Raw genomic sequence first — 27,214 nt, forward strand, 5'->3', positions numbered from 1 at the left:
CATATTTGGCAAAGCCGAGCGAACACCTTTTTTTTTTTTGCAATTGGACTTTTCCCCCCAAAAGAAATACAATTTAATAGTCCAACAGAAAATGACACACAAAATTGTTTCACTGGAGAAGGAGAAATGCAATTGATATTAATTACGACATTGAACAACCCAGATGATGCTGCCTGCTAAATAAGACTCCGAAGTCCTAAAAAAGCCCCAAAAACTAAGGTGATGTTGGAAGAGGTGAAATAGAAGTCTCTAGATAGAGTAATCTAGCTGGGCGGATGAAATCTGCAGAACGATGCCAGCTTTGCAGAGTGCGAGGGACCTGAGTGCGACCAATATTGTGCATATTTCATGCTGCATCTCATAAGGAAAGTGTGAGGGCCAAGGGTAGCAAGATAGCAGTCTTCCGGTATTTGGGCAACTGTCACAGGGAAGATGGGGTTGACTTATTCTCCAAAAAGGCAGTACAAGAAGTAACAAGTGGAAGATCATTTTAAAAAAATCCAACCTAGAACTAAGCAGAAATCTCCTGACAGTGAGAACAAATTGTTTGTTTACCATATGGAAGTGAGAACAATTAACCAGTGGAATGACCTACCTCCAGAAGCTGTGGGTGCTCCATCACTGGAGGTGTTTAAGAAGAGGTTGGACAGCCATTTGTCTGAATTGGTATAAGCTCTCCTGCCTGAGCAGGGGGTTGGACTAGAAGGCCTCCAAGGTCCCTTCCAACTCTGTCATTCGTATCTCTGTATTTTGATCTTCTCCCTATATGTTGCTTTGAATTATCTAAGAGCTCCAGGCAGCCCAACTCCCGGGCCTTGGATCCAATTAGAAAACTTGGATAATAATGGTTGGATAACCATTTGACTGAAGTGGTGTAGGGTTTCCTGCCTAGGCAGAGGGTTGGACAAAAAGACCTCCAAGGTCCCTTCCAACACTGTTACTGTTAACTATTGGAGCCAGCAGGAAGAGGGCAGGTATGGGATTTTTTGCAATAATCTGAATGTTGCTAGATGTCAGCAAAGATTTAACTTCTCAGTTGTCTCATTGCTGCCATCTAGTGGTCATCTTTTTTTCAACAACTCAGATCTGCTAGCTAGCCTTAGGAACAGATATGCCTGTAAAACAGAGGACAGAAAGAGGGACTCTTCTGCTTGAATAGTTAAAAGACAAGCATCAAAATATATAATATAATCCATTCTGTTTCAGGGCAAGAAACCTCTGGCAACCAACCAGTTGTCAGGGAAGATGAGAGGAGAAGGTTGAGTTCCTTTCTAACCAACTGGGGGCTTTGTGGGGGCATTGAGATCCTGGCAAGATTGCCCTCGGTTGTACTCAGTAGAGTTTTCTTTTTGTATTCTTTTGTTTTAGCCAAATGGCAGTTCTGAAGGCCAGCGAAGGATGTGCATCGAAGTAGGGCAAACCTAGAAGAGAAGGGCTAGAGAAAAATACTGCAAAATAGAAGTGAAACAGAAGGAAATCTTCGCACTGAACCGTTCCAAAAGAAGAGCCAAGCTCTTGTTTTCCTTATGCAAAGAGAAATATTTAAGTTGACAAATAGGATATTTAACAGTAAAACTGATACTTGACGGTTCATTATTAACTGTTTCTGACATGATTTATTTGCTGTTATAAAAAGGGGCATTTATTGTGTAATATGATTCAGAAATTAGCTCCAGTTTAGCGAGAGGCCTTGACTGCCTGACCCCTTAATAGCCTTATAATGATGCCATTTACCATTCAGTGGCTTGTCCAAGTCATTCTGCGGGAGATTTGCCTCTAAAGGGCTGCTATTCATGCAGGAGACCCTCCTGGGACTCAGCAACCTGTGCCCAGGTGCATGGCCAAAGCTCAGTTCTCCAGAAGGAAAAAGGCAGCTGCCCCATAGCTACTCAAAGGTGCTATTTTTCTTTTTCTTTTCTCATCCAAGAAGCTTCATCAATGCTGATGGGGAGGTGGGGGAGGAATGGAACTGATGAACTTGATCTGTTTGTTTTGCTTTGTTTTTAATAGGTGACCTCCTCCTCCTCTTCCTCTTCCTTCTCTTCTTCTTGCCCCCCCTTCTCTTCCTCCTCTTCTTCTGCTCCTCCTCCTCTTTCTTCTCTTCTTCCTGCTCCTCCTCTCTCCTCCTCCTCTTCTTCCTGCTCCTCCTCTCTTCCTCCTCTTCTTCTTCTCTCCTCTCCTACTCTTCTTCTGCTCCTCCTCTCTTCCTCTTCCTCTTCTTCCTGTTCTCCTCCTCTTCCTCCTCCTCTTCTTTTTTTTCTTTTCTGTCTCCTCCTCTTTCTTCTCTTCTTCCTGCTCCTCCTCTCTTCCTCCTCTTCTTCCTCTTCCTCTTCCTAGTCTTCTTCCTGCTCCTCTTCTTCCCTCTTCCTCTTCCTTCTCTTCTTCCTCCTCTTCCTCTTCTTCCTGCTACTCCTTCTTCATTTCCTCCTCCTCTCCAGTTTCCCTATTGAATTTTATCTCCATTTCCAAATGTTTGGGGGCCACTTTTACTGTATTGGCTGTCTCATCTTGAAGCAGGTCTTAATCCTCTATCTTTGTTCACTGGCAACCCTTGCTTGGAGGTTATGAAAACATAGGCAGCATGCTTAGTTATCATTCTGTGTGTCATGTAAGCCCAGAAAACAGAGTTACTTATCAACCATGAATAAATGGCTATGGCTAAGTGAGCCATAGCATGCAACCATTGCATTCTTACATTTTCAGTTGGGCTGCGACATTCAAGCATACTCTAATCCCAGGCAATATTAAGAATATTGTTTCAGTTACCATCTGTTTGGGGCACTTTTGTTTAGAAACATAGAATAGTCCATCTTTGACATGACCAACATTTGTGTATTTCCAGGCCGTGGGAAGATCTTTGGAAAGGATGACCAGGTGGCGCATGGTTAAATGCAGCACTGCAGGCTACTTCAGCTGACTGCAGTTCTGCAGTTTGGCTGTTCAAATCTCACCGGCTCAAGGTTGACTCAGCCTTCCATCCTTCCGAGGTGGGTAAAATGAGAACCCGGATTGTTGTTGGGGGCAATATGCTGACTCTGTAAACCGCTTAGAGAGGGCTGAAAGCCCTATGAAGCGGTATATAAGTCTAACTGCTATTGCTATTGCTATTGCTATAGATGTTCCCTTAAAATAGTGTTTCTCCCCCTTGGCAACTTGAAGATGTGTGGACTTCAACTCCCAGAGTTCTCCAATCAGTAAGGCTGACTGGGGAATTCTGGGAGTTCAAGTCCACACACCTTCAAGTTGCCACGGTTGAGAAACACTGCCATAGAAGGAAGGAACCAGTGTAGCCCAGTAACCTTAATTGTACGACCTCACAGTTCTTTAATACAAAAAGTTAACTTTTCAAGTTTCTCTTCTTTCTTTTAGCAAGCCTCCTAGAATAGGGTAGGAGTCATTTTATTTCAATTGAGACAGATGTGGTGATTGATTGCAGAGCATTGAGTGTTTCCCCTAAAGATCCTGGTCTATTTTATGCCCGCTTCTAATCCTATACAATTGTAGAATTGATCTATGGCTTGTTTCCTAAGCTCCCTCTGGGATGAGCCAGCTTTCAAATATGTGACTATAAATATGTTTTAGATAGAACAACTGAAACTGAAGATGACTTGCTGCAGTCACTTGATATACCGTGTCATGGTTACATTAAAAAATGAAAGTGGCCATGGATGCAGTCATAAATAGGCACCTTCTTGAGCATTTGCACTGTTGTTGGTTTACAACACTAGTGCTTACCTCTTTGGGCACCCTGATAATCTTCTTCCAAGTTTAACTTCAGGTATTCACCCCCAAACCATCTGAAACTTGCAGATGTCAGCCATAGAATCATAGAATTTGGAGGGAAGTGTGATTGGACAAACAAGGAATTTGTCTCCAGTGCATAAGCTCATGCTATACATATAAATAGCAAATAATAGGTCATAGATCATAATAAACAACGATTGATAAATCATAAAAACCAATAGGAGAAGCTAATAGGAAAGATGAGAGGATGAGAAAAGATGAGAATGAGACAGCACTAAGGGAATTAAGTGTGCAGCAGAGCTATGGTGGCGGGGGAACTATCTTTATATCTAGTCGTTTGTATCTAATGGTTATTTCCCACCCACCCCTCCACTGCCCAACTCCCACCCCCGGATGCCTTGTAGGCATTGATGAACATACCTTCTGCAGGTCCAGCAAGCTCCTTCGTTGGCTCTTGCATGTGCTTCTGGGACATGAGTCTCACACCTGCTGAGCCGTAGTAGTAGTAGTATAGTAGTAGTAGTAGTAGTAGTAGTATTGATTTGCAGTAGTAGTAGCTACAGCATTACTCTAAGGTTAGTGTCGTCCAAACTGCAACCCCTGAAGCACTGACTACCCCCAGCCCCCCAAGAAGTCATGTTTCATTATGGGCAATGGCATCTGATGATATTCATACCCCAAGGTACTTGCAAGGGATGATACAGGTAGTCTATGACTTACAACTCTCGGTTTACTAACTGAACTTACAACACTGAAAAAAGTGACTTATGACCATTTTTCATATGACCATTGCAGCATCCCCAAGATCATGTGATCAAATTTGGATGCTTGGCAACTGGTTCATATTTATGACATTTGCAGTGTCTGGGGGTCATGTGATCAATTTTGGGACCTTCTGAGAAGGTCAATGGGGAAGCCAGATTCACTTATCAACCGTGTTCCTAACTTAACAACTACAGTGATTCACTTAACAACTGTCATGTGATCATCTTTGCGACAAGCAAAGTCAATGGGGAAGCCATCTTCACTTAACACCATGTTACTCATTGAACAAGTGTTGCAGGGGTGGTTTCAGCCAGCGCTACTGCCGGTTCGCTCATGTGCGCGCTTTGTGCACACACTGGATGAGTGATGCGTGCACATGCACAATTCAATGGAATTATTTTGGTGCATGCACAGTAAAAAAAAGATGGTGGCAGTGACTGGGGAACCGATTCGGGTGTGTGGCCAGCCTGGGTTAGTGCCAGTTCTGCAACCCAGGCTGTCATACCATTACCAGTTTGGCTGAACCAGACCGAACCATTAGGAACTGGGAGAAAGCAGAACTATTGAACTCATGTTTTGCATCTGCCTTTACACAAAAGGATAAACAGTCCAACCTATCAAAACAGCACCACAAAAATCAGATTAGGAACACAAGTTGAAATAGGGAAGAATATGGTAAGTGAGCACCTGTCTACCCTAGACAAGTTCAAATCACCAGGACTGGATGGATTATACCCCAGGGTTCTGAAGGAACTGGCAGACGAGATCTCAGAACCACTGAACTATATCTTTCAGAGATCCCGGAGCACCGGGGAACTATCAGAGGACTGGAAAAGAGCTGATGTGGTTCCCATCGGAAAAAAACAGATCCAGGAAACTACAGACCTATCAGCCTGACCTCAATACCAGGAAAGATTGTGGAAAAGATAATCAAACAACGAATTAGCGAACACCTAGAAGTAAACAAAGTAATAGCCAAAAACAGATCATGCCAGACTAATCTTATTGCTTTCTTTGATAATGTGACAAAATTACCGGACCAGAGAATACCTTCGATCTAGTTTACTTGGACTTCAGTAAGGCATTCGATAAGGTAGACCATAACCTACTACTAGATAAAGTAAGAATGTGGGTTAGACAGCATCACCACCAGATGGATTCGTAATTGGCTGACCAACCGCACTCAACGTGTAGTCCTCAATGGAACTGCATCTACGTGGAGGGAAGTATGCAGTGGAGTACCCCAAGGCTCTGTTTTGGGCCCAGTACTCTTCAACATCTTCATCAATGATTTGGATGATGGAATAAATGGGGAACTCATCAACCAAGCTGGTAGGAATAGCCAACACTCCAGAATAGGCTTAAGATACAGAAGGATCTTGACAAACTTGAACATTGGGCACTATCTAATAAAATGAAATTCAATGGTGAAAAGAGTAAGGTTCTACATTTAGGCAAGAAAAATGAAATGCACAGGTACAGTATAGGTGGTACCTTGCTTAACAGTAGAAAGGGAACTTGGAGTCCCTAGTGGACAACCATTAAATAGGAGCCATCCGTGTGCAGCAGCTGCCAAAAAAGCAAGACAGTTCTAGGCTGCATCAACAGAGGGATAGAATCAAGATCACGTGAAGTATTAATACCACTTTATAAGGCCTTGGGAAGGCCACACTTGGAATACTGCATTCAGTTTTGGTCACCACGATGCAGAAAAGATGTGGAGACTCTAGAAAGATTGCAGAGAAGAGCAACAAAGAGGATTAGGTGACGAGGCTAAAACATAGGAACTGGGTATGTCTAGTTTAATGAAAAGAAGGACTAGGGGAGACATGCTAGCAGTGTTCCAATATCTCAGGGGCTGCCACAAAGAAGAGAGAGTCAAACTATTCTCCAAGGCACTGAGGGCAGAACAAGAAGCAACGGATGGAAACTAATCAAGGAGAGAAGTAACCTAGAACTGAGGAGAAATTTCCTGACAGTTAGAACAATTAATCAGTGGAACAGAAGTTGCTCCAGAAGTTGTGAATGCACCAACACTGGAAGTCTTTAAGAAGACGTTGGATAGCCATTTGTTGAAAACGGTATAGGGTTTCCTGCCTAGACGGGGTTGGACTAAAGACCTCCAAGGTCCCTTCCAACTCTGCTATTGTATTGTATTGAACCCACCTCTGAAGTGCTGTGATTCACTTAAGAATTGGGGAAGAAAGATTGCAAAAGGGCACAACTCATTTAACACTTGTCTCGCTTAGCAACATAAATGTTGGGCTCAATTGTGGTCGTTAGAGGAGGATGACCTGTAATGGCAACTTGCAGCGACCTCCATCTTGTTGCTTTTTCATTGACGTCTTTTCTGACATTTCAGGTATTAAAAAGAACGCAATTTGAGATTGTAGGCAGATACGAAATGTAAGACAGGTTCACAAATTGTCAGAGCCGTTTCAGAAAACAAGTCCGCTCTTGGTGCCTCTTGTGCCCTTCAGATATAAAGTAAGGCTACGGTCCCAAGTAACACATCCCCCTTAAATAAGAACTCCGAGGCAGGCAAAGTCCTCAAAGAACATTTCATTGGGACACATCAAATTGGCACAGACTTGGTGGGAAACCGGCTCTAAGTGCTCCCTGGTTTATCACCCAATTAAAAGTCAAACTTCGTCACTTCCCTCCAGAGTCTCCATTCACATGTCCCAATCAGCACACAGTCCAGTTGCTAGGTGACCCTTGAACACCTGCACCTGTCCTTGATTCCCAGGGGAAGGAATTTTATTCAGGCTACGACATCCCAGCTATCTCTACACACCCTTCCCGGCCCCTTCGCGCCAGGCCTGTGTCGCCCTGAAGCAGTGAGGAGAGAAATCTCCCTCAAGAGCTACAGAGAAGGAAAATGGCCCACAGGTGGCAACTCAGGGTTGACAGTTACCTTCAGGGCTTATTTTAAGCCTAAAGCTGTGCTTGACGATTGATCTCCTTTTCTCCCAAGGTTTGGGCCACAGACTTGGATCTGCGCTACAGCGATCAGCTGGCCATGACTCAGGTCGCGCTCTACATAACAGAGGGGATCTTCGACTGCACGTCAAGTCGCTTCCAGATACAACTCCCTTCAAAGAAGCCACCTGTGCAGAAGGAACAGACCCGATCCGTAAGTGATGCTCAAATGAAGAAACAATCACTTTGTGGCCTAAACTACAGCTCTCCAACCTTGGCAACTTTAAGCCTGGAAGACTTCAATTCGCCGGGCTTAAAAGTTGCCAATGTTGGAGACCCCTGGCCTAAATGGTGTTGGTCTCCCATTGTTTGATGTCCTCGTGCACCATCTCTCCATTGCACCGGGGACAGAACAGTGTGGCCCCCATCAGCTTTCCAGCCATTAGGAAGTTTTAATGTACTAATCCATGGATTGTAATTACATTTGGAAATGACCAGTTCTTTCCCTGTGCTTCATCTTTTGTGTTGGGTTTAACGTAAGTAGCCTGAGAGAATTTCTTGATGGATTGTTCCTTCCGGTTCTTAGCAGAAGGGCTTTGCTGGCTTATTCTTAGGCAGCCAACTGTCTTGGGCTGGTCCCTGCACAGCTTTCTAAAGCCAAATTCATTGTCTTACAATATTGGTTTATCACTTTCACAGGAAAACTGAGGCTGACCTTCTCTAGCATTTGTTAGTATCTATGGAAGGATTAGGGGCGAGGTGATCGATTCAGACTCTGGCTGAGCCATTCCAAATCTTGGACCATCCTCTTTCTTTGATCATTCAGTCTTTCAATATCTGAGGGGCTGCCCCAAAGATGAGGGGCTGAAGCTATTCTCCAAAGCACCTGCTGCAGGCAAGACAAGAAGCAACGGATGGAAACTAATCAAGGAGAGAAGCAATCTAAAATTTAGGAGACATTTCCTGACAAGGAAAACAATGGGCAACCACTGGGATGCCTTTTGTGTTGTGGGTGCTCCATCACTGGAAGTTTTTAAGAAGAGATTGGACAACCGTTTGTCTGAAATGGAATAAGTTTCCTGCTTGAACAGGGGGTTGGACTAGAAGACCTCCAAGGTCCCTTCCAACGCTGTTATTATGAATATTTGGTTCTCTGTTTACCAGTATTTTCTTTAAATTCAAGTCTTCTTTTTGCATATCCTTCATGAACGAAGGTCAGACTAATTGCAAGGGGCCTTAGTTTTATTTATTTATTTTTATTTATTTGTTTTGTCAAGCATATATAGGATAATAGATATAAGTATATACAAGATTATGAATATATAAAATGGATACGATTTTTTCTTCTTCCAAGTCAGGAAACTGAATGGCACTGGTGAATATCACTTTCCACATCTTCAACTTTCATTACCCTTCAGAATAGTTAAGTTCGAGATCTCTGAAATGCAGCTACTGTTCTTTGCAAACAATCCTCCATGTTTATGTGTAACTACAATATTGTAGAATCCCTTTCTATGTCATTGTAACTACATTTACCCCAAGCTCCTCCCACGGCCGCTTCTAGACATGAAGTTCAGGTAAGACCAACTGACATTTTAGCACAGGTGTGTGGACTTTCTATAGCCACTGTATGGGGAAATGGCTTTATAGCCAGATGTTGTGCATTCCCCAAAATGTCAAAAATGATACCTTTTTGGTCTGTTCTCAAGCAACTATGTGGGGTAAGAGGAGTACAAGTGAGTTCTGATTCAACTCCAGTTCCTGGTCTTAAAAATGGAAAGTAAGCAAGCAGCCCTATTCTGTAAATTAAAATAATTGCAGATTAATGCATAGTTGTCCCTTTTGACCTGCCTGTTGCCCTCAACACCTCGTTTCTCTCCTCTTCTTCCTCTTCCTCGTTCAGCCAAGTGTTCGGGGTAAAACTGTGGATCCAGCACATCAGATCTTTTAAAGAACCGGAAGAAACAAACAGAGACAAATCTTTTTACAGTGCATGATCTATAATGAATGATTAAGTAAAAACACTTTATGTGAAATTATGATGTTAATAATGCTTCTGTCCCGGCGAATTTATTATGTGTTCACTGGGCTGCTTGCTTTGATTTTGATAAATGGAGCGGCAACTGAGTACGAGTGATGGCTTTTATTTTTAGAAATCTCCTTTGCCAGAGCAAACTTCCTAGATACCGCCGCTACCTGTAATTATGTAGAAAACCAATCACTCATTATACTTAGGATACATTATCTTTGAGACAGATGAGGCTAAATAAGCAAGACATTAATAATTCATCCCGCAGTTCATTATGCATGTGTTTGTCTGCTTTGTAGCTGAAATAAGCACCTCATCAGACCGATGCCTGCGCTTAAACAATGGTTCGGTGTTATTGCTGCTACATACGGGTTTACGCTTGTTAAACTGCGATTTGGATTATTTTAATCAAGCATTCGTTTGTTTTATTTGCTGCCGTCTTTTGCCAGGGATAAATTTCTCAAAACTTGGGTACCTGTTCTTTCAGCTGCCTGGCCCCAGAGAGAAGGCAGCCCCTCGGAGAGGCAGCCAGGCACCCCCACCCCACTCCCCGCGCCTGCTTGCCTGTCTCATATGAGTGCATGGGTGAGCATGGTGTGCGAGGGAAGAGTAGTGGTTGCCACTCTGGTTAGCAGTTTCATGCCACAAATAATACTTGAGAATGAGAGATTTGGATGAGGGACGGAAGGCCGGACTTCGCATCCACAATATCTTTCCATTAAATCGGAGAGCTAGCTTAAAAATCTCCTCTTTATTCTCACGGTTCTAATACCGTGTAGCAAAAATAAAATAATAAAATGATCCCATTGAAATAACGGAATATCAACAAAAGCTGCTCGAGACACATTCGTTCTAGGAGCTTCCCAAAGCTGCCTGTCTACATATGGCACATTTTGAACCCTGCGTGCGCCCATTGAATTCAGGTCTTTACTAGATGATCATCAAAATGACTTGGCAGCCATCAGCCAGCATGGATGAACCCCTTGGCTCCCCCCCCCCCCCCGCCCTGATTTCTGCCAACAACCAGACACAATTTTGCTTAGCACGGTTTTACAAACATTGTATTATTAGCCTTCTTGACATTGTGATAGCCAGTCGATGACACAACAGTGGGCAGGCAGTGGGGGCCCCTCTGGATCAGCAGTAAAACTCCAAAGGCTGGCACTTTGGCTGGCAATTTAAGAATTCCCTGCCATTTGTGATGGGAATAAAAATTGTGCTGCAGGCCAAAATAGAGGTGCCACTGTGGGTTATTTATGAATTATTTTAAAAACCTCCCATACTCAGGAGAGGAAAAATAACAAAATCTGGCCGTGTCCACCATTGTCCTACTCAGCGTTCCTGATAGGCCCTGGAAAAGGCCCATAATCTGCCCAAGGACATTTTTTAAGAAAAGAGGAGGAGGGAAAAGTGGAAGTGGTCATGGTGAGAAAGCCCACATACGGACTGAAACCTGAGACCAATTTAACATTTGTGTGTGTATATGAGACCCAAGAAAATGTATGAGAGCTACTACATTCTCAAACAAGTTCTCAGCAGTTTCGGGCTGGTGAAGGGGTTTAGGAACACTCACTGAGGCCAACTTCCAGGTCAACTCACCACAGGACAACTTCTGCAATCACCATGGGATAACTCAAGAGAGGGACAAGTGAATTGTGGCACATCTTGTCTTGCCTTAGGTTTGAATCTGTCAAGTCAAAGTCCTCCAGACAGGGGAGGTGAGCTGCAATTCTACTTCTCCCTCTTTTGACTTACCAGGTGTTGAATTGTCCATGGTGAGTCAGCCAGAGTTAATTGGCTTGGGCAAGTCACCGTGGCAAATCCCACGCTGAAGTATCAGTGTGGTTGTGGGACTGCTACAATTCCTTTAGAAGGCAGCCTGGAGAAGTGATCTTTGTCACTCTCGCTAGCCTTCCTAAAGCCTTTCTGCCATCTTGCTGACCCTGCTGTTTTTTCTGGGGAGGTGAGTCAGGCACTTCTCCAAGCTAAATGTGTGTTTTCTTCTGCGAATGATTTTTTTTAATGGTTGCTGAAGAAAAGATCGTAAATCAAGGATATCTGTAATTTGCTTTTTAAGAAAAAAAGAATCCTGAGACCTGGAATTACTTACTTAATTCTCTGGTTTTTGTACCAGTAGGTAGATCCCAGGATTCAGGTGGAGGGGATCATGTCTGAAATCTTCTCACCCTTGAGTTATATACTACGGTCCCTTTCATGTTTATTCTGGATCCTATTTCCATTACCGCATTAAGAAAGTACTCAAAGTTAAACCATGAAGCAACTTTGGGTTTATTATCATTTTGGACTGATGTTCAGTGTGGTGTGAAAAGATTTGGATTCCCACCAATTAGCCTAAATTTCCTTGCAGAGTGGTTGGTAGGAGGGGGGAAAAATGTGAGAGGCCTTGCAATGTCTGAAGTGGGTTCAGAATCTCTCCAAGCAGAAATCTAGATCTTTGTAGCTTCCACACTGAGTAGATCTCAGCTTCCGTGTGAAGTGATGAAAGGCATGAATGCTTCTCGGGCTCTTTATGACTTCAGATTTATAGGATGAAACGTTGAGAGGTTAATATCTGTTCTATGTTATGCTGCTACTCATTTTGGAATTTCAGTTTGCCACTCAATATACGGGTTTAGTAATTGCATCGTATTTTCTGCATCCTTATTAATTAATTGATTGATTGAACTATTGATTAAATTTATATGCCTCCTATCTCACTATTGAGAGCACTCTGGGCGGCTCCTTCACTAACTACTGAGGACTCCTTGTAAGAGGGCCTTCCCAAATTGTGTGCCCTTTGGATGTTCGTCTCCCACTCCTACAATCCTTAATCTCCCAGTGGGAACAGAAGCTGAGCTGGTCTGGAGGGCACCAGGTTGGGAATGCTGCACAGGGCTCCTCTCTCCATCAGGACCAGGCAGTCTGATGGTAGATGTGTGAACAGGACTTAATGAATGGAGATGCCTCCTTGAGTTACAGTGCTAATCCTCCTCCTTTATCTGTGTTCAAGAGAGTCATTGCAAAGGTTGAGATTTGTTTCTTTGAAGAAGAGGAAGAAGAAATATGCCAGGAGGTTTAAGATTTAGCTACTCTTGTATAAATCTGCACTCCAGCCTCGAAGCTGGAATCTCTCAGGGATTCCTCAGCCTTAACTCTTTCTCCTTTTTTCCTTTGACAGACTTCCCCTGGCAGCCGCTACGTTCTCATGAGCAGTTCGATTAAGAATGACAACCTTTCCTTCATTTACTATAATGTTTTCCTCCAGATGTGCAAGGCTCACGGGATCGGCTACGATGTGCAGGTAAGAAAGACGCCTGCTTTCATTTCAGTGAATAACAATAGGAAAATAGGCTGGGGAAGAAATAGAGGTAAACCTCTAAAATGCGGTGAACCACACATGAACTGCTTTGGGGAAAGAATCTACATGTTTTTGCCCCTATGTTCAATTTCGATGAGATCTGTGTTTATTAATAGAGTTCAGATACTGAAATCCTGATTTCAGGCCATTAGGACTTGGAGGGAGAAGGGGAGAGAGGAAAGAATTACCAATGTATTCTTTTTACAGACACTTTCTTTTGTTGAATACTTGACCATCAACTTTTTATATCAGCTTCGTAGTGAAAATTTTAATTGGCTTGTTCTTAAATTATTTTATACTTAATGACTTCATCTCACATAAGGCGCCTTAGCATGTGATCTTGGGAAATTGTATGTTTAGCATTTCCAGACACAGTAAAAAAAAAAAGCTTAACATCTTATCCCTTTCAACAGCTAAAAGAAGGAACCGTTTTTATCTTGTATGAAGACAAGAAACGAAACACATTTGGAATGATGTAAGTCCCAGGAGAAAGGCATTGCTGGCCCTTGATAGTCCTATAGTTTAAGATTCCTTCTCTCTGCTCTTTGCCAGTCTTCTGGACATTCTAAAAGCCCAGAGAGAATGGCTCCTTAACAGACCCTGATGGCAAAGGCACAGAATTGTGTCAGAAAAGCAGATTAAAAATATCCATAACTATTTTTACCTAGTAACTATTCTTCAAGAGCAGCCACAGCCCAAGCCTCACTGAAACAGCTGAACTCCTGTTTTTATGGGGGATCTGAGCAACGCCAAGTTTCCAACAGCATGCTCTGCCCTTCATAATACTGGGGTTCTCATCCCACCAGCGCTACCTGTTCACATATTTGAGATGCTTTAGTACTCTCATGTTTTAAATGACTCAAGCTTTTGCCCTCCTCCATTACTTGATTAATAAAAAATATTTATTACACAAATCCTTTTACTGACAAGTTAAAATGGAGCCTCATCTTTTGTATCTCCCTGAAGATTGCCACCTTCGGAGATTGAAATATTCATTAAATCCCTCCGTCTGACAGGCCCAAATGAGAGGGCGATTGTTTTTAAGCGTGCGAATAGAATCATTGGCAAAGACGTTTCTTTGGATATCATTAACAGAACAATTGGAGAACATCTCCAGGGGGTCCTCATGACCTTTGCTCAGCATCTCTTCATCATCTATCAAGAATTATCAGCACCTAATATGCATGCCGAGACCAATTTTAAGGTGAAGTGTTAATTAACTAACGATCCCCGTTAAATTTCTGTTCAAGGACAGAAAACACCTCATGCTGTATTATAAACAAGTGCTAAACCATCCTCGCTTCTGCTCATAGCAGAACGTATTTCACAGCTTGCGGGTCAATATTGTGAGATTCCTGGCAAATCTGTTAGTTAAATTTAAAGGTTTTGGTACGGGAGCATGGATTTGCTTGGGCTGAGAGCAGTTGGTATACTTGTTTAAAACACACACACACACACATAACCCTCTCTAGCATGAATGGCTAGCTCCTGAGGAAATTAGATTTTCATTTTGCATACATCCACTCTTGGATTTACTAATTGGAGAGGCAAAAAAATGCTCTTCTCCCCAAAGACTTCTCCTATTGATTCGTCAAATGAAATGGTTGAGATGTTTGAAATATTAAAACACATCCATTAGGAGGAGGCAAACAAATAGGCTGTTTATGTTCCAATAACTATGGAAAGGTGATGGCTGTAAGCCAGGGTTTGCACTTGTATACATTCTGCCCACTATGATGGCTATCAAAGCAAGCACTTACTTAGGAAGCCTCTGGGGGGCGCTACTGTTGAAGGAGCCTCTGGAGTGCTGGTGTTTTGTGAATGGCCATTCACTTGTAGCTCAGCTCCAGTCAACATAGAACATAGAATAATAGGGTTGGAAGGGACCTTGGAGGTCTTTGAGTCCAACTCTCTGCTCAAGCAGGAGACAGTATATCATATGAGAGAAATGGCTGTCCAACCTCTTCCTGGAAAGCTCCAGTGACGGAGCCCCCACAGCTCCTGAGGAAAGCCATTCCACCGATTCTCATGGTCAGGAAATTTCTCCTTAACTCTAGGTTGGCTTTCTCTGTTTAGTAATCTTTCACCAAGTAAGTCTTGTCCTGCTCTCAGGTGCTTTGGAGAATAGATGAACCCCCTCTTCTATATTTCAAATATTGAAAGACTATCATATCAACCCTAGTCCTTCTCTTTGTTAGACTAGACATATCCAGTCCCTGCAACCCATCGGTTGTACTTCCAACCTGAACTGCCTATGGTCAATGTTAAGTATTGTATTTTGTGTGCTCCTGCACGGTGATGGCTTGGTTCCTTCTCCAAAGGTGCAAAAGATGGCACTAAAAATACAAGTCCCAGCAGAAATTCTGAGTGATGAACGGTGGTCCATCTCAACCCCAGGGAAGGCACCATGAAGAGCACCCCCCTTTACACACAGGTGTCTATAAGGGCTGTCAAAAAGTAAAGAGCATCTCTTGATTATATGGATGTGGTCCCCATAATGGCTTCTATGACACGTTGACATCGCTTTGTCTGATCTCATTCTTGCATATACTTTGTTCATTGGGCAGGTTGTAGGATTCTGGAAGTTGAAGCCTAATCTTACTGAATGGAAACAAGTCCAAAAATCAGAAGATGCTATTTGCCCCTTCAGGCAACCTATTACATTTTGCAACATTCTGGAAAATGTTGAAGCTAACCATTTTGGGTTTCTAGGAACCAAGATTTCTACCCAAACTTTGTCATTGGTTATGAGTCCCGGCTGTAACCTTCAGATGATGGTAGCTTCGGTTTTGGATGACACCATAAGTCTTGAGCAGGAGTCTCCAAACTTGGCAACTCTGAGACTTGTGGACTCAATTCCCAGAATTCCCCAGCTAGCTGGCTGGGGAATTCTGGGAGTTGAACTCCACAGGTCTGCTCATCAGGATTAAAAACATGTGCACCACCAGGGATGGTGATGCAGTTTCCTTGGCTTTAGCTTAACACCTTCCGTCAACACAGCTATAGGTTAATGCCTATTATGGTCAAGTCCAGAAGACCAAACATGAGTGGGAGGATGGAGAAATCTGTAGGGCTAATCTGCAGCATTTCCACCTCTTTCTAGGGAGCCATTCAAGATATTGAGAAGATCTTGGGGGTTACAGAACCGAACAAGTTAAAATTTGAAGAGGAAAAGGTGGCCTCAAAAGTCAAAAGATCCAGAAAATAGTGAGTAAACTTTCAGTCTCTGTTCATAGCATCTTCCAATAATCCTTTTGCATTTTCTTTCTCCAAACGCACTTTATGCACTTGCTTGAATAGATGACCAGTCGGCCAGGCCAAAAACACCTGTTCATTTTTCCTTAGGATAGCTTGAGCCTAAAGCTTTAAAAATCATACTTAGTTGGACATCACTGTGGAAGAGAAAAGATGTGTAATAGATGTGATTGGTCAGTTCCCTCACTCCATAACATGCTCTCGGTTGTATGCCAAAGATTTAATATAGGGTGATATAAACTCTATTCCAAGCAATTTATATACAATAATACATATATGAAGAAACCTCACGAATAAAGAAAAATATATGTGTCCCAGGATAATGTTGCAAGATTGAATCAGGGTTGGTCACTGGGATCAGAGGTTTAGTGTTCCAAGCTTTAGGATTCATGCTGGAGCTCATCTTCAGGGACCTTCTATCTAACAGTGTGTGCTATGAGCTATATTTCTGTGGTGTCTGATTGGGTGTGGCTTCACCAGAAACATGAATACGATGCATAAAAAGTTAAAGGTTCCCCGCACATGCGTGCTAGTTGTTCCCGACTCTAGGGGGCGGTGCTCATCTCCATTTCTAAACTGAAGAGCCAGCATTGTCTGAAGACGTCTCTGTGGTCATGTGGCTGGCATGATTAAACACTGAAGGCGCACGAAGCACTGTACCAAAGATGATCCCTATTTTCTACTTGCATTTTTTATGTGCTTTTGAACTGCTAGGTTGGCAGAAGCTGGGGCAAGTAACAGGAGCTCATTCCATTTTGCGGCGCTATGGATTTGAACCGCTGAACTGCCAACCTTCTGATTGACATGCTCATCATCTTAGCCATTGAGCCACTGCGCCCCTATATGATGCATAGAATACATGACACATAGAATAGCCCAAAGCACATATTCTGGTGGAGGGAAGTTCTCTGTGGATGGGCTCCATCCACAGTTGGAAAGCTCGGAAGACTAAACCTCTGGTCTGGGTAACCCACCCGGATTGGATCTTGCAAAGAAACCTAAATATGAAATTTACACCTGCTCTCTTTTAGGGCAAAGTAACACTAATTATTGAAAGTGATTAATTGTTTTGGAAGAAAAAATACTTGAACATTGATTTGTTTTTTGTTTTTTGTTTGTCTTCCTGCAGATTAAAATACACTCTTCACACCTTGAGATTCTTATCAGGCATCTTCAAACTCTTCGTTCTTTTGAAGCTTTTACAGTTGTAAATCTGAAACTGTTTTTTTGGATTTTTGAAAACTACATTTAGGGAAGCTAAGTAGGTCTTAGTAGTGACCCAGGTTTTTAAAAACTGTTAATATTAGATTCAATTTCCTCTGTGTGCTGAGCATGAACATTTATTCCTCCAATAAAATGCAACATATTTATAGTGGGGAAAATAATTTCCCAATATCAGAAGTGAGAAGACTCTTCTAATTTCTAAGAACATTAAATTCATTTTTCGTTAAAGGAGTGTGCCTCAAATTCATGGAAAAAGGAGACATTTTCATGCATTTCATTGGTTGATCTACTCAGATCCATTGGGTTTAAGGAGTCATATCCCAATACATTTTCAATGTCAATAACCATAAGAACTGAAGGAAATTATAGGAACAGTCACAAGTGGACTTTATATTCCATACCAGATTACATTACAAATGGTTTCATACTTCACACATTTCTGGGAGTTGTTCTTTTATTCAAAAAAAAAAGTAAGCAAGCTGGCTGGGGAATTCTGGGAATTGAAGTCCGGCTTATACCATGAGGGCTTAGCTTATTACCATCTATGATGTCTATGTGTCAGCTAACTTGCCAGAATGTCATTATTTCTTCTGTTGAGTGTTTCTAATGTAGCCAGGTCCAATCGTGGGTCAAGTCATAACTGTATTTTTAAACAGCAAGCTTTGTTTAAAATAATAGAATGCTGGGAGTTGAAGTCCACACATCTTAAAGGCTGCTGTGAGGTTGAGAAACACTGACTTAGAAACGTTGTTCCTCCTCTCCATATGAACAAATGACCCCAGCGGCCTCTTACACAGTGGTCCCTCATATGCTGGCTGGGGAATTCTGGGAATTGAAGTCCACCAGCCTTAAAAGTTACTGAGGTTGAGAAACATTGGCCTAACAGATTGAGGATGGTTACATTATTATTTCAGATTGTGAGTCACTTTGTGTCTTGCAGCCGAGCAAGTAAATTTATAACCAGTGATGGCATTCAAATAATTTAACAACTGGTTCTCTGGTCCTAATGATTCTTCCAACAAACCAGTTCACCAAACTGTTCAGAAATTTAACAACTGGTTCTCGCGAAGTGGTGTCACTGGCTGAATCCCACCACTGCCTATAACTCTATTGTCCAACATTTCTGGCACCAGTTGGCATTTTTACAGGGAATTCTGGGAATTGAAGTCCACCAGCCTTAAAAGTTACTGAGGTTGGGAAACATTGGCCTAACACAGGGGTCCTCAAACTTGGCAACTTTAAGACTGGTGGACTTCAACTCCCAGAATTCTCCAGCCAGCATGTGAAGGACCACTATGTAAGAAGGCAGCTGAGGTGATTGTTCATATGGAGAGGAATAAGGACTTAGTCTCTAAATCAGTGTTTCTCAACTTTATGACTTCAACTCCCAGAATTCCCTGTAAAATGCCAACTGGTGTCAGAAATATTGGACAATAGAGTTGTAGACTTGGGATTCAGCTATGCTGGCTGGAGAATTCTGGGAGTTGAAGTCCACCAGTCTTAAAGTTGCCAAGTTTGGGGATCCCTGGCCTAACAGAATGAGGATGGCTATGCTTATTTGAAATTGTGAGTCACTTTCTGTCTTGCAGCAGAGCAGATAAATTTATGGCTCTGTTGTCCAACATTTCTGGCACTGGTTAGCACTTTACAGGGTATCTGGGAGTTGAAGTCCGCCAGGCTTAAAGCGAAGAGGGCGCGTGGCGGGCGCGGCGGCACGCGCCTCCTCCCAAGAAGCCGACCCCCGGGGGCGCGCACAGCAGGGCTGGCGTGCTGCGCAGGCGCGGCGGCGAGCGGGGCGGCCCCCGTGGCGCGGCGCATGGCGCGGGCGGCCGTTCGGCGCGCTGGGGCGGCTCCACGCCGGGCTGCTGCGGGCGCTGCTGTGGCCCTCGGGGCCTCCTTCTGCGCGCCCCGCGCCTCTGAGGTTGCTGACCCTCCACCTGCTGCAGCGCCGACTGCCCGCCCTGGACCTCCTTCTGCGTCAAGTACAGCGCGGTGCGCAACGACCAGTTCGGCCTGTCCAGCTTCAATTGGGCGGTGCGCGGCGCCAACTACCACGTGCTGCGCACCGGCTGCTTCCCCTTCGTCAAGTACCACTGCTCCCGCGGGCCCGCCGGGACCTGGACTCCCAGGACGCCCTGCTGGCCGCCCTCAAGCTGCTCAACCTGGGTGAGCGCGGGGCCCGTGGGCGCCCTCTTGCAAGGCTCTACGGGGCGCGTGGGGGGGAAGGTGCTCCTCCCAGTAGCCTGACTAGGTGGCTCAGTGGCCTAAGACGCCGAACATGTCCATCAGAAACTTCGGCGGTTCGAATTCATAGTATAGGTCTCCTGGAGGTTGGACTAGATGACCTCCAAGGTCCCTTCCAATTCTGTTACTGTTAATCAGAGGTCTTCAACTTGGCCACTTTAAGACTTGTGGACTTCAACTCCCAGAATTCTCCCAGCCAAACTTGGCAACTTTAAGACTTTAAGCAGAGCTGGCTGGAGAATTCTGGGAGTTGAAGTCCACAAGTCTTAAAAGTGACCAAGTTTGAAGACCTCTGCTGTTAAGCTTCTGGGGGGTGGGTGGGAGGTCGTGCTCCTTTTTTTTTTTTTGACTTTGAGAAGTTTGTTAGTGGTTTATGAGCCGAGGTGGCGCAGTGGTTAATGCAGCACTGCAAGCTACTTCAGCTGACTGCAGTTCTGTAGTTTCAGCTGTTCAAATCTCACCGGCTCAGGGTTGACTCAGCTTTCCATCCTTCCAAGGTGGGTAAAATGAGGACCCAGATTGTTGTTGGGGGCAATATGCTGACTCTGTAAACTGCTTAGAGGGGGCTGAAAGCCCTTTGAAGCGGTATATAAGTCTAACTGCTATTGCTATTCTATTTGTCGAGACAGATTTTTTTTTTAAGTGCATAGAACAAGTCCTTTATTTCACAGCAAACCTTGTAGTCAAGGACCTGGCACAGAGCTTTGTTCTTGGCATAAAATCAAATAACTTAAACTGCTAAAATCCATCACGGTACGATCAAACTTTTTTTTTTTGCCCAGGGAGAAGATTCTAAAAAACTGATGACAGAAAGAGCTGTTGCAGTTTTATATGTGAATGTGAAATCTCGATTCTAACAGCCAAACTAGAAACATTAAATGCTGTAGAAATCCACTCAGTAGAAAAACTCAGTAGAAAAACTTATGCTTAGGATCTCCTAGGGTTTTTTTTTTTTTAAACTTTAATTGGGGTCAGCCGGGGGTTATATAAAAGCTGCAAGGTCAGGAAAGAATTTCCAAACCTTTTCTGCAAGGGACGGGAAGGGCTTCAATGCCCAGCTTGTCGATCAGAAAGGTCGGCGATTCGAATCCCTAGTATAGGTCTTCTGCGTCAGCAGGGGGTTGGACTAAATGACCTACAAGGTCCCTTCCAACTTCGTTACTGTTAAACCCAGCTCTCCCTTTCAAGAAGTGCCCCATTTCACTTGGATAAATCTGCTTTAAATTCCCCTAAAAGAAACATAATGATGGGGCAGGGGGGTGGCCTGAAGGGCTGCTAGTGCAGGGGTCTCCAACCTTGGCAACTTTGGCAGCTTTAAGCAAAGTTGGCTGAGGAATCTGGGAGTTGAAGTCCACAAGTCTTAAAGTTGCCAAGGTTGAAGATCCCTATACTAGTTCATTATTATTTCTGCTGCTGCTAGGAATTCACTTTCGTTTATGGGAAAGTTTTCACTGTTTCAACGGGAACCAGGTCTGTGTTGACTTGCAAGCTTGCATGGCTCCCATGACTGTGGCTGTCAATCAAAATAAACCAATTAAGGAAAGGAGGGGGAAACATCCTCCCTTCATTTTCCAGTTTGCATTCTGTACCCCTTTTTCCCCAAGAAAGTTATCCAGTTCAAAATATTCTGCAAACCTCATTTCCCCCTTGCAGTGCTTGGATCCCACTGGCTCTGGCAGTTGCTTGGTGGAGTCACTTGAGCCCCGGTGACTTCATGTACAGGTAGTCCTCAACTTACAACCACAATGGAGCCCAAGAATTCTGTTGTTTAGTGAGACATTTGTTAAGGGAGTTTTGCTCCATTTTACAATCTTTCTTGCCCCAGTTGTTAAGTGAATCACTGCAGTTGGTCAGTTAGTAACCCAGTTGCTAAGTGAATCTGGCTTCCCATTGACTTGGCTTGTCAGAAAGTCAGAAAAGGGGATCATGTGACGGGACACAGCGACCATCATAAATATGAAGTAATTGCCAAGCATCGCAATTTTGATCACATGACCACAGGGATGCTGCAACATTCATAACTGAAAAACGTTCCTAAGTCCCATCCAGCACTTGGCTTAAAGCTGTTCTGAATAGTAAGAGTCGTGCGACTCTTAACCTGTTTCTTTTTGCACTAGGAATCCCAACGTTATTATACGGAATCAGTTCTTGGTGTTTTGCCAGCGTCACCGAGACTGTTCAGACGTGTTGTGGCCCGGTCACTATTTACTTCCTGAATAAAGAAGATGAAGGCGCCATGTACTAAAACGGTCTCAAAAACTTATAGTGCTAAATTAGAGAAAAGAATATTTTCTTAAAATGTTTGCCGTGTCAACATTCTTATGCAAACAGTATATGTATTTTTTCAAGGCATGTCCCTATTGTTGAAACATTGCTTTTCTTTGACTCTGTAAAACATCAAATACATGTTGAATTATGCACATCCGCAAACCAAACAAAACTCTGGGAAATTATCTGAATTAACTTCTTTCATCCAAAGCTGACTTTCGCCTCTTAATTAAAATACTGGTTTTTTGCGATCTTACCTCATTATCCAATTCTTAAGTACAATTTAAAAGCAATCTGTTTCTTAATGAAGTTTTTAAAAGATATAACTGATATTCAAAACAGTGGTTCAGTCCTCTGATAAATAGAAGTTGTTTGTATTAAAATCCAGAGGGGTTTGGGGGGGTGTGTGGAATACCTGAAATTTCAGAGGGTTGAATGTGGAGATTGGTCTTGTACCTGCAGTCAGAGTGATTGTGATCTGGCCGAAATTAAGTACCTGTTCAATCACATTGCTTTCAATGGAAGATAGTTAAGTGTGCTTTATTATTTGACTCAACATGATTTAGAAGTAATTAACACACAATATGATTTTGTCATGTGCTTAATGTAGAAAATTATATTCACTCAGTCACTCTAGTTTGTTTTCAAACTCTTGACTTCCAAAGCTTTCCTGATAAAGTGTTGCAGAAATAATGTAGTTATGAAAACAGATCTAAAAGCATGTGTAACATTTGTTCATTTTAAATTGTTTCAGCAAGTTATTTTCATCTAGGACGTTTTTCAAAAGGCTCTTGTTAGATTTTGTGTAAGTATATTTCTTAAAATCCATCAGAATTGAATTATGAATTGCTTTCATTCAGAAGACAAGTAGTACATTTGTTTTGTTTTAACTGCAGCTCTAAATCTGTAATCAAGGAAACTCCAGTATATTTGATACCAAAGGATATTCCTAATACAAGTTAAATAAATAGTTCGCCCAGAGGAGTAGCCGGTGTGTTACATTAAGCTTCATTAATAATAAAAGTGACTATTAGCATTTTGCTAGATTGGCTGGAACTTATGTTCCCAGTAATGGGCAGAATTAAATAAGTGCAGCTCATAAGTTAAAGTCAAATACTGCTCGTTCATTGCTCCCGATTTTGTCAATACTCTTCTTTAAAGGTTTGGTCTCAACACAAGACTGATAAAATGTTTTTTAATTACCATGCAATAAATAAAGCTTCCCCTTGGAGTGGCCCGTTCACTAGCTGCAGCTTATTTGATTTCTGATAATGGAGAGTGCTGACTTTGCTTACCTGTTTTCCGATAAGTGGAGGGAACGCGACTCCTTGTCTATATAGCGCTGGGCATCCCTCCTTGGAGAATCTCCTTGACAAACTACTCTATTGATTCCCCAGGTTTTGACAGTGTTTGCAGCATTAATAGCAAGCAGAGTCTTGCTCAGAGCTCTCGAGGTGCAACAATTAGGCAAATGTAGTAAGAAATTTTCTTTTTATTACATGAAAATCAATGGATCTCAAGTACTTCAAGAGTTGACCATGGTGAAGGATGAACTTGGAAGATGACCAAGGGCAGAGTTCAGATGCAATAATAGTTATCATTAGGGGCTGTTTGTGTGACCACTTGTATTTAAACAGAAGGTTCATTGTTCAGTTGATGGGAGGCATCCCACTGTAGATAAATGGGATAGATTAATTCTATTGGGAACGAATTTGGGTAGGTATCATCAAAAAAAAAACTCTTGGGACTGTTTTGCTGAGGCAGGTAATATTATTTCAGTTTATGTGACTGCCCATCTGAAATTCATGATTATCAAAACTAATAAACAGTATTTAAAAATGCACAAATACAATCAACATCTGGGGTAGAAAGCCCATACAAATTTAACACAGCGATTGCATCAGCTCTGCTACCCATCCGGATCTCCAGGCCCAGGGACAAAACCACATCTTGAAGACCTTGCAAAAAACCAGTCAGGACTCACCTGATCATCCAAAGGGCAGGTGCATAGCAAAACAGGGTCTCCCCCAGCTAATAGTCCCTAACAGATGGGTTTTGGAGCAGCCTCTCCTGCAGGACCTAATGGGACGGGTTGTTGTAATCCTCAGGAAGAGGCAACATGCTAGCTGTGAGTACATGAGAGCTGTTCTCTTTTCTTCAGCATGGAGGACCTGGAATAATGGCTCTCAATGAGAGAAAAGCCAATTCCAGGTAGATCTTTGGGACAATTCCAAAAGGTGGTAGGAACCAATTAGTGATGAAGACCATAAGCTTTCCCACACTGGAAGTTTCAAGCAGAAGCTGAGCGGATCTGAGGAATGTTCTTCCGTGGACTCCCAATGGTTGCAGTTGGCACCTGCCACTCAAGGGTTCTCTCAACCCAGAAGTTTCTTCTCTGACCTATTTGTTATGGCAGAGAAACCACAACCCATAGTCAGAAACCTGATTGGTTCTTATCTTCTAATTCCCGATTTGTTTGGAAAACAAAAGATTGGATTTCCTGTTTGCACTTAAATCAAGAACTGGCAGATTTGCTGATTGAGGTAAATCAAAGTACTCCAAAATTTAGGCTTAGCACTGTAAATTTTCATAGTCTACTCCCCCTCCCCAAAACAAATCCTATCCTTATATTCAAATACATATGACTTGTGCCTACGTCAACTTTTGAAGAATTAAACAGGCTCTGTCCTAAAAACACTTCTTGCATTCCTATTTAAAAGGATAAAAATGAAGCGAGTGTGAAATTTGGGCCCTGAATAAAAAATGGGTAATTCTAAGGAGAAAACAAACATTACACAAAGCTAGCCTTATTTTACCTGTGATCTGTTTTAATGACCCTGATTGGTGGTGTTCTCCCAATTCTGATCTGTCCCCTGTGATTTACAAGTCACTGTGATAATTTCTATCACGTTAATCCAAGCATATCACCTGAAGGCTGGCTACAGTGTGTGAACTCATGACCATCTGAAATAATTCACGTATGTCTGCTGTGAGATTGTTTTGCATGAATCTCAAGTGCAAATCTTCTTCGTCCTGCTTTCACACGGACAAATCTGACCTTTGCAGTATGTTACTTGCAGGAGAGAGGAAAATATAAAAGGTGGTTTTCACATCTACTGTAGTACAAAATAAGGTATTGTACCCAAGTGATGTAAGCAGCACCTGTTCTTTTGGTTCCATGTCCTGATAAGTGGTGTTTTTTTAATTTTAATTTCCCCGCTCTATCCTTGGGAAGGTCCTTACTCTTAGCTTTCAGTCCTCCCCCCCCCCCCCATTCTACATGATCAATTATTTCTGGTTTTTTATCTTGTTCAAACCTCCCAGCAACCCCTCCCAGTTCCTGGCCCTCCAGTGTCATTGGCAATAAAATGGCTGGGCAGGTATTTTCAATACCTCTTCAAAATGCATTTAAGATGCCTGGAAAACATGACCTTCCAGGAAACGCGATCCTTTGAAACTCAATAGTTGCTCCCCTTTCTGTTTGGACGTTTCTCCCCTGCTTTAATTATCTCTTTCCTTTGGTAGAAGGGCAGTGCTTAAAAAAGCAAAGGAGGAGAAGGACATGATGAACATGAGGGAATCCAGTCTGATGAAACGCACGTCAGTAACCGAAACCTTCGCCTAAGCCTGCTTGATGGATATCGGACTTGTTTCGGTGTCCCTTTTAGGAATGAGTGGTGGGAGCACCTTAAACTAAACGAGTACTTAGCCTGACATCTTATCTGGGTCAATGGTCTAAGGTACCGGAGTCAAACTGCTACTGTAAATTAATGGAAAATGTAACTGCGCTTTGCTAAAAGATCAATGTCCAATAAAGGCCACACAATCAAATCTTGTTGCAATGATTGAGATCCTTAATTGCCTTTCAAAGGTAAGGTGGTAATCAACATAGGTTAAACTGATCTTTTTTACTAGTTCAATTACATGCTAATGGCTAGTGCCAAGGCAGAATCTTTAACTACTTTTATGTATTAAATCTTACGTTAGTAATGAAAAATTACTTAAGCTCCCCAATCAATAAAGTGAGAGTCTTAATTACTATATTTCACTTTTAGACCTTTTGTATGTTTGACAAATTTGTCCACTAGAGATTTTCCAACAATAAGAAACATTATTAACAGAAGCCTCGTCCGTGGAGTATTGTTTACTAATCCAAAAAGCTGAAATTTGTTGGATGTTTTGTGTATATGTGTTAATGGAAATGTCAGGCTTGCATTAATACTTACAAATGCCAATATGTAATAGTCTCAAGCATTGATGTTTGCGTAAAGATCAATTGGGAGGGCTCTCTTGGGCATTTCTTTTAATTCCAGAACTAAACTTCAACCAGGACATTTTAAGTTAGAAATGCAGAAAACATAGGATAAACCCTTGGATGAAAATGCCTGGCTTTCTCCCACATAGCTTCCCCAGATGTGTGGGGACTGCTGCTCCAAGTCCTGGTCAAATGGTGGGTCTTTGCCTGAGAATTTGGGGAATTGCAACATCTGGAGGGAACTGATGGCTTTGACAAAAACAGCATGGAGCTCTGTCATCTAGACCAGGGGTCTCCAACCTTGGCAACTTGAAGCCTAGAGGACTTCAACTCCCAGAATTCCCACATGCCCATTTCAAGCTTAGTAGCAAGGAGATAAATCTTATTGATTTCTTTCTTGATTTCAGAGGGGCCTTTTAAAATAGTATTTTGGCATTTCGTGTCTTGAGAAAAAATCTAAATCAAACTAATTCATGACTGATGAAAACATGTTTGAAATATTTGGAAGCCTAATATTTTAAGGCTTTATTTCCACGAAAAATAAGACTGAAGGTACTGTAGATAATGAAATATAATCTGGCTCACACCAATAACCTAAATGAACATTTGTGTGTTGTCATTACTGTGAATTGGCTGGAGCCCTATGAAAGACTGGTGTACAAAGGTTTGTATTAAATGCAAAAAATTATCCTTGATAAAGGGCATTTCATTGTTTTGTTTACAATAAGGTTTTATAATATAAGCATAAATAACCGTGCTATATTTATGAAAAGAATAAACTACCATCCTTAAATATCTCTTGAGAAACTGAGCCATGTGGCCTTGAATTCTAGGCTCACCTGAGAAGTTTCTCTCCTCTGCAACAGACAACTAAATAAAAACATCAATGATGCACAATGGCAACATCTTGCTTTTATTTCAAAGATACAAAACACTTAGCCAGGACCTCTCCTAGAGATATTTGCGTCCTTTTAAGCAGAGTTTATGAGCTCTGGGTTACCTCATGACAAAACTGTTCTTTCAGTGATTGCTATAATACCAGTTGGACCCAACAGCTAAATGTGATGGAAAGCAATTGTCTCCCCAAAGGAAAGCTCTGAATTTTAAAATTCATTTAAAAACTGTAGCACTTTAAAAAGAATGTATGACG

At 42.4% G+C, this 27,214-nt stretch overlaps 2 protein-coding genes across 2 annotated transcripts in view; both read left to right on the plus strand.

The window, feature by feature from the left end:
- IQCH (IQ motif containing H) overlaps window positions 1–17,413 on the plus strand; it is a 109,276-nt gene extending 91,863 nt beyond the window's left edge. Inside the window, exons 17-22 of the mRNA XM_032232502.1 lie at window positions 7,487–7,645; window positions 12,639–12,761; window positions 13,232–13,293; window positions 13,914–14,022; window positions 15,922–16,025; window positions 17,203–17,413. Of these exons, the coding sequence (XP_032088393.1) occupies window positions 7,487–7,645; window positions 12,639–12,761; window positions 13,232–13,293; window positions 13,914–14,022; window positions 15,922–16,025; window position 17,203 (558 nt within the window). The 3' untranslated portion in view covers window positions 17,204–17,413. The remainder of the gene's footprint in view (window positions 1–7,486; window positions 7,646–12,638; window positions 12,762–13,231; window positions 13,294–13,913; window positions 14,023–15,921; window positions 16,026–17,202) is intronic.
- A 777-nt stretch (window positions 17,414–18,190) lies between these two features.
- On the plus strand, window positions 18,191–23,052 carry C16H15orf61 (chromosome 16 C15orf61 homolog). Its single transcript, XM_032233169.1, is given in 5 exon segments — window positions 18,191–18,214; window positions 19,076–19,252; window positions 19,254–19,398; window positions 19,401–19,463; window positions 21,659–23,052. Coding segments are annotated over 5 exon segments (537 nt in total). The 3' UTR covers window positions 21,787–23,052.
- Window positions 23,053–27,214: the final 4,162 nt, after the last annotated feature.

Source organism: Thamnophis elegans, chromosome 16, assembly GCF_009769535.1.
Source record: "Thamnophis elegans isolate rThaEle1 chromosome 16, rThaEle1.pri, whole genome shotgun sequence".
Lineage (NCBI taxonomy): Eukaryota > Metazoa > Chordata > Lepidosauria > Squamata > Colubridae > Thamnophis > Thamnophis elegans.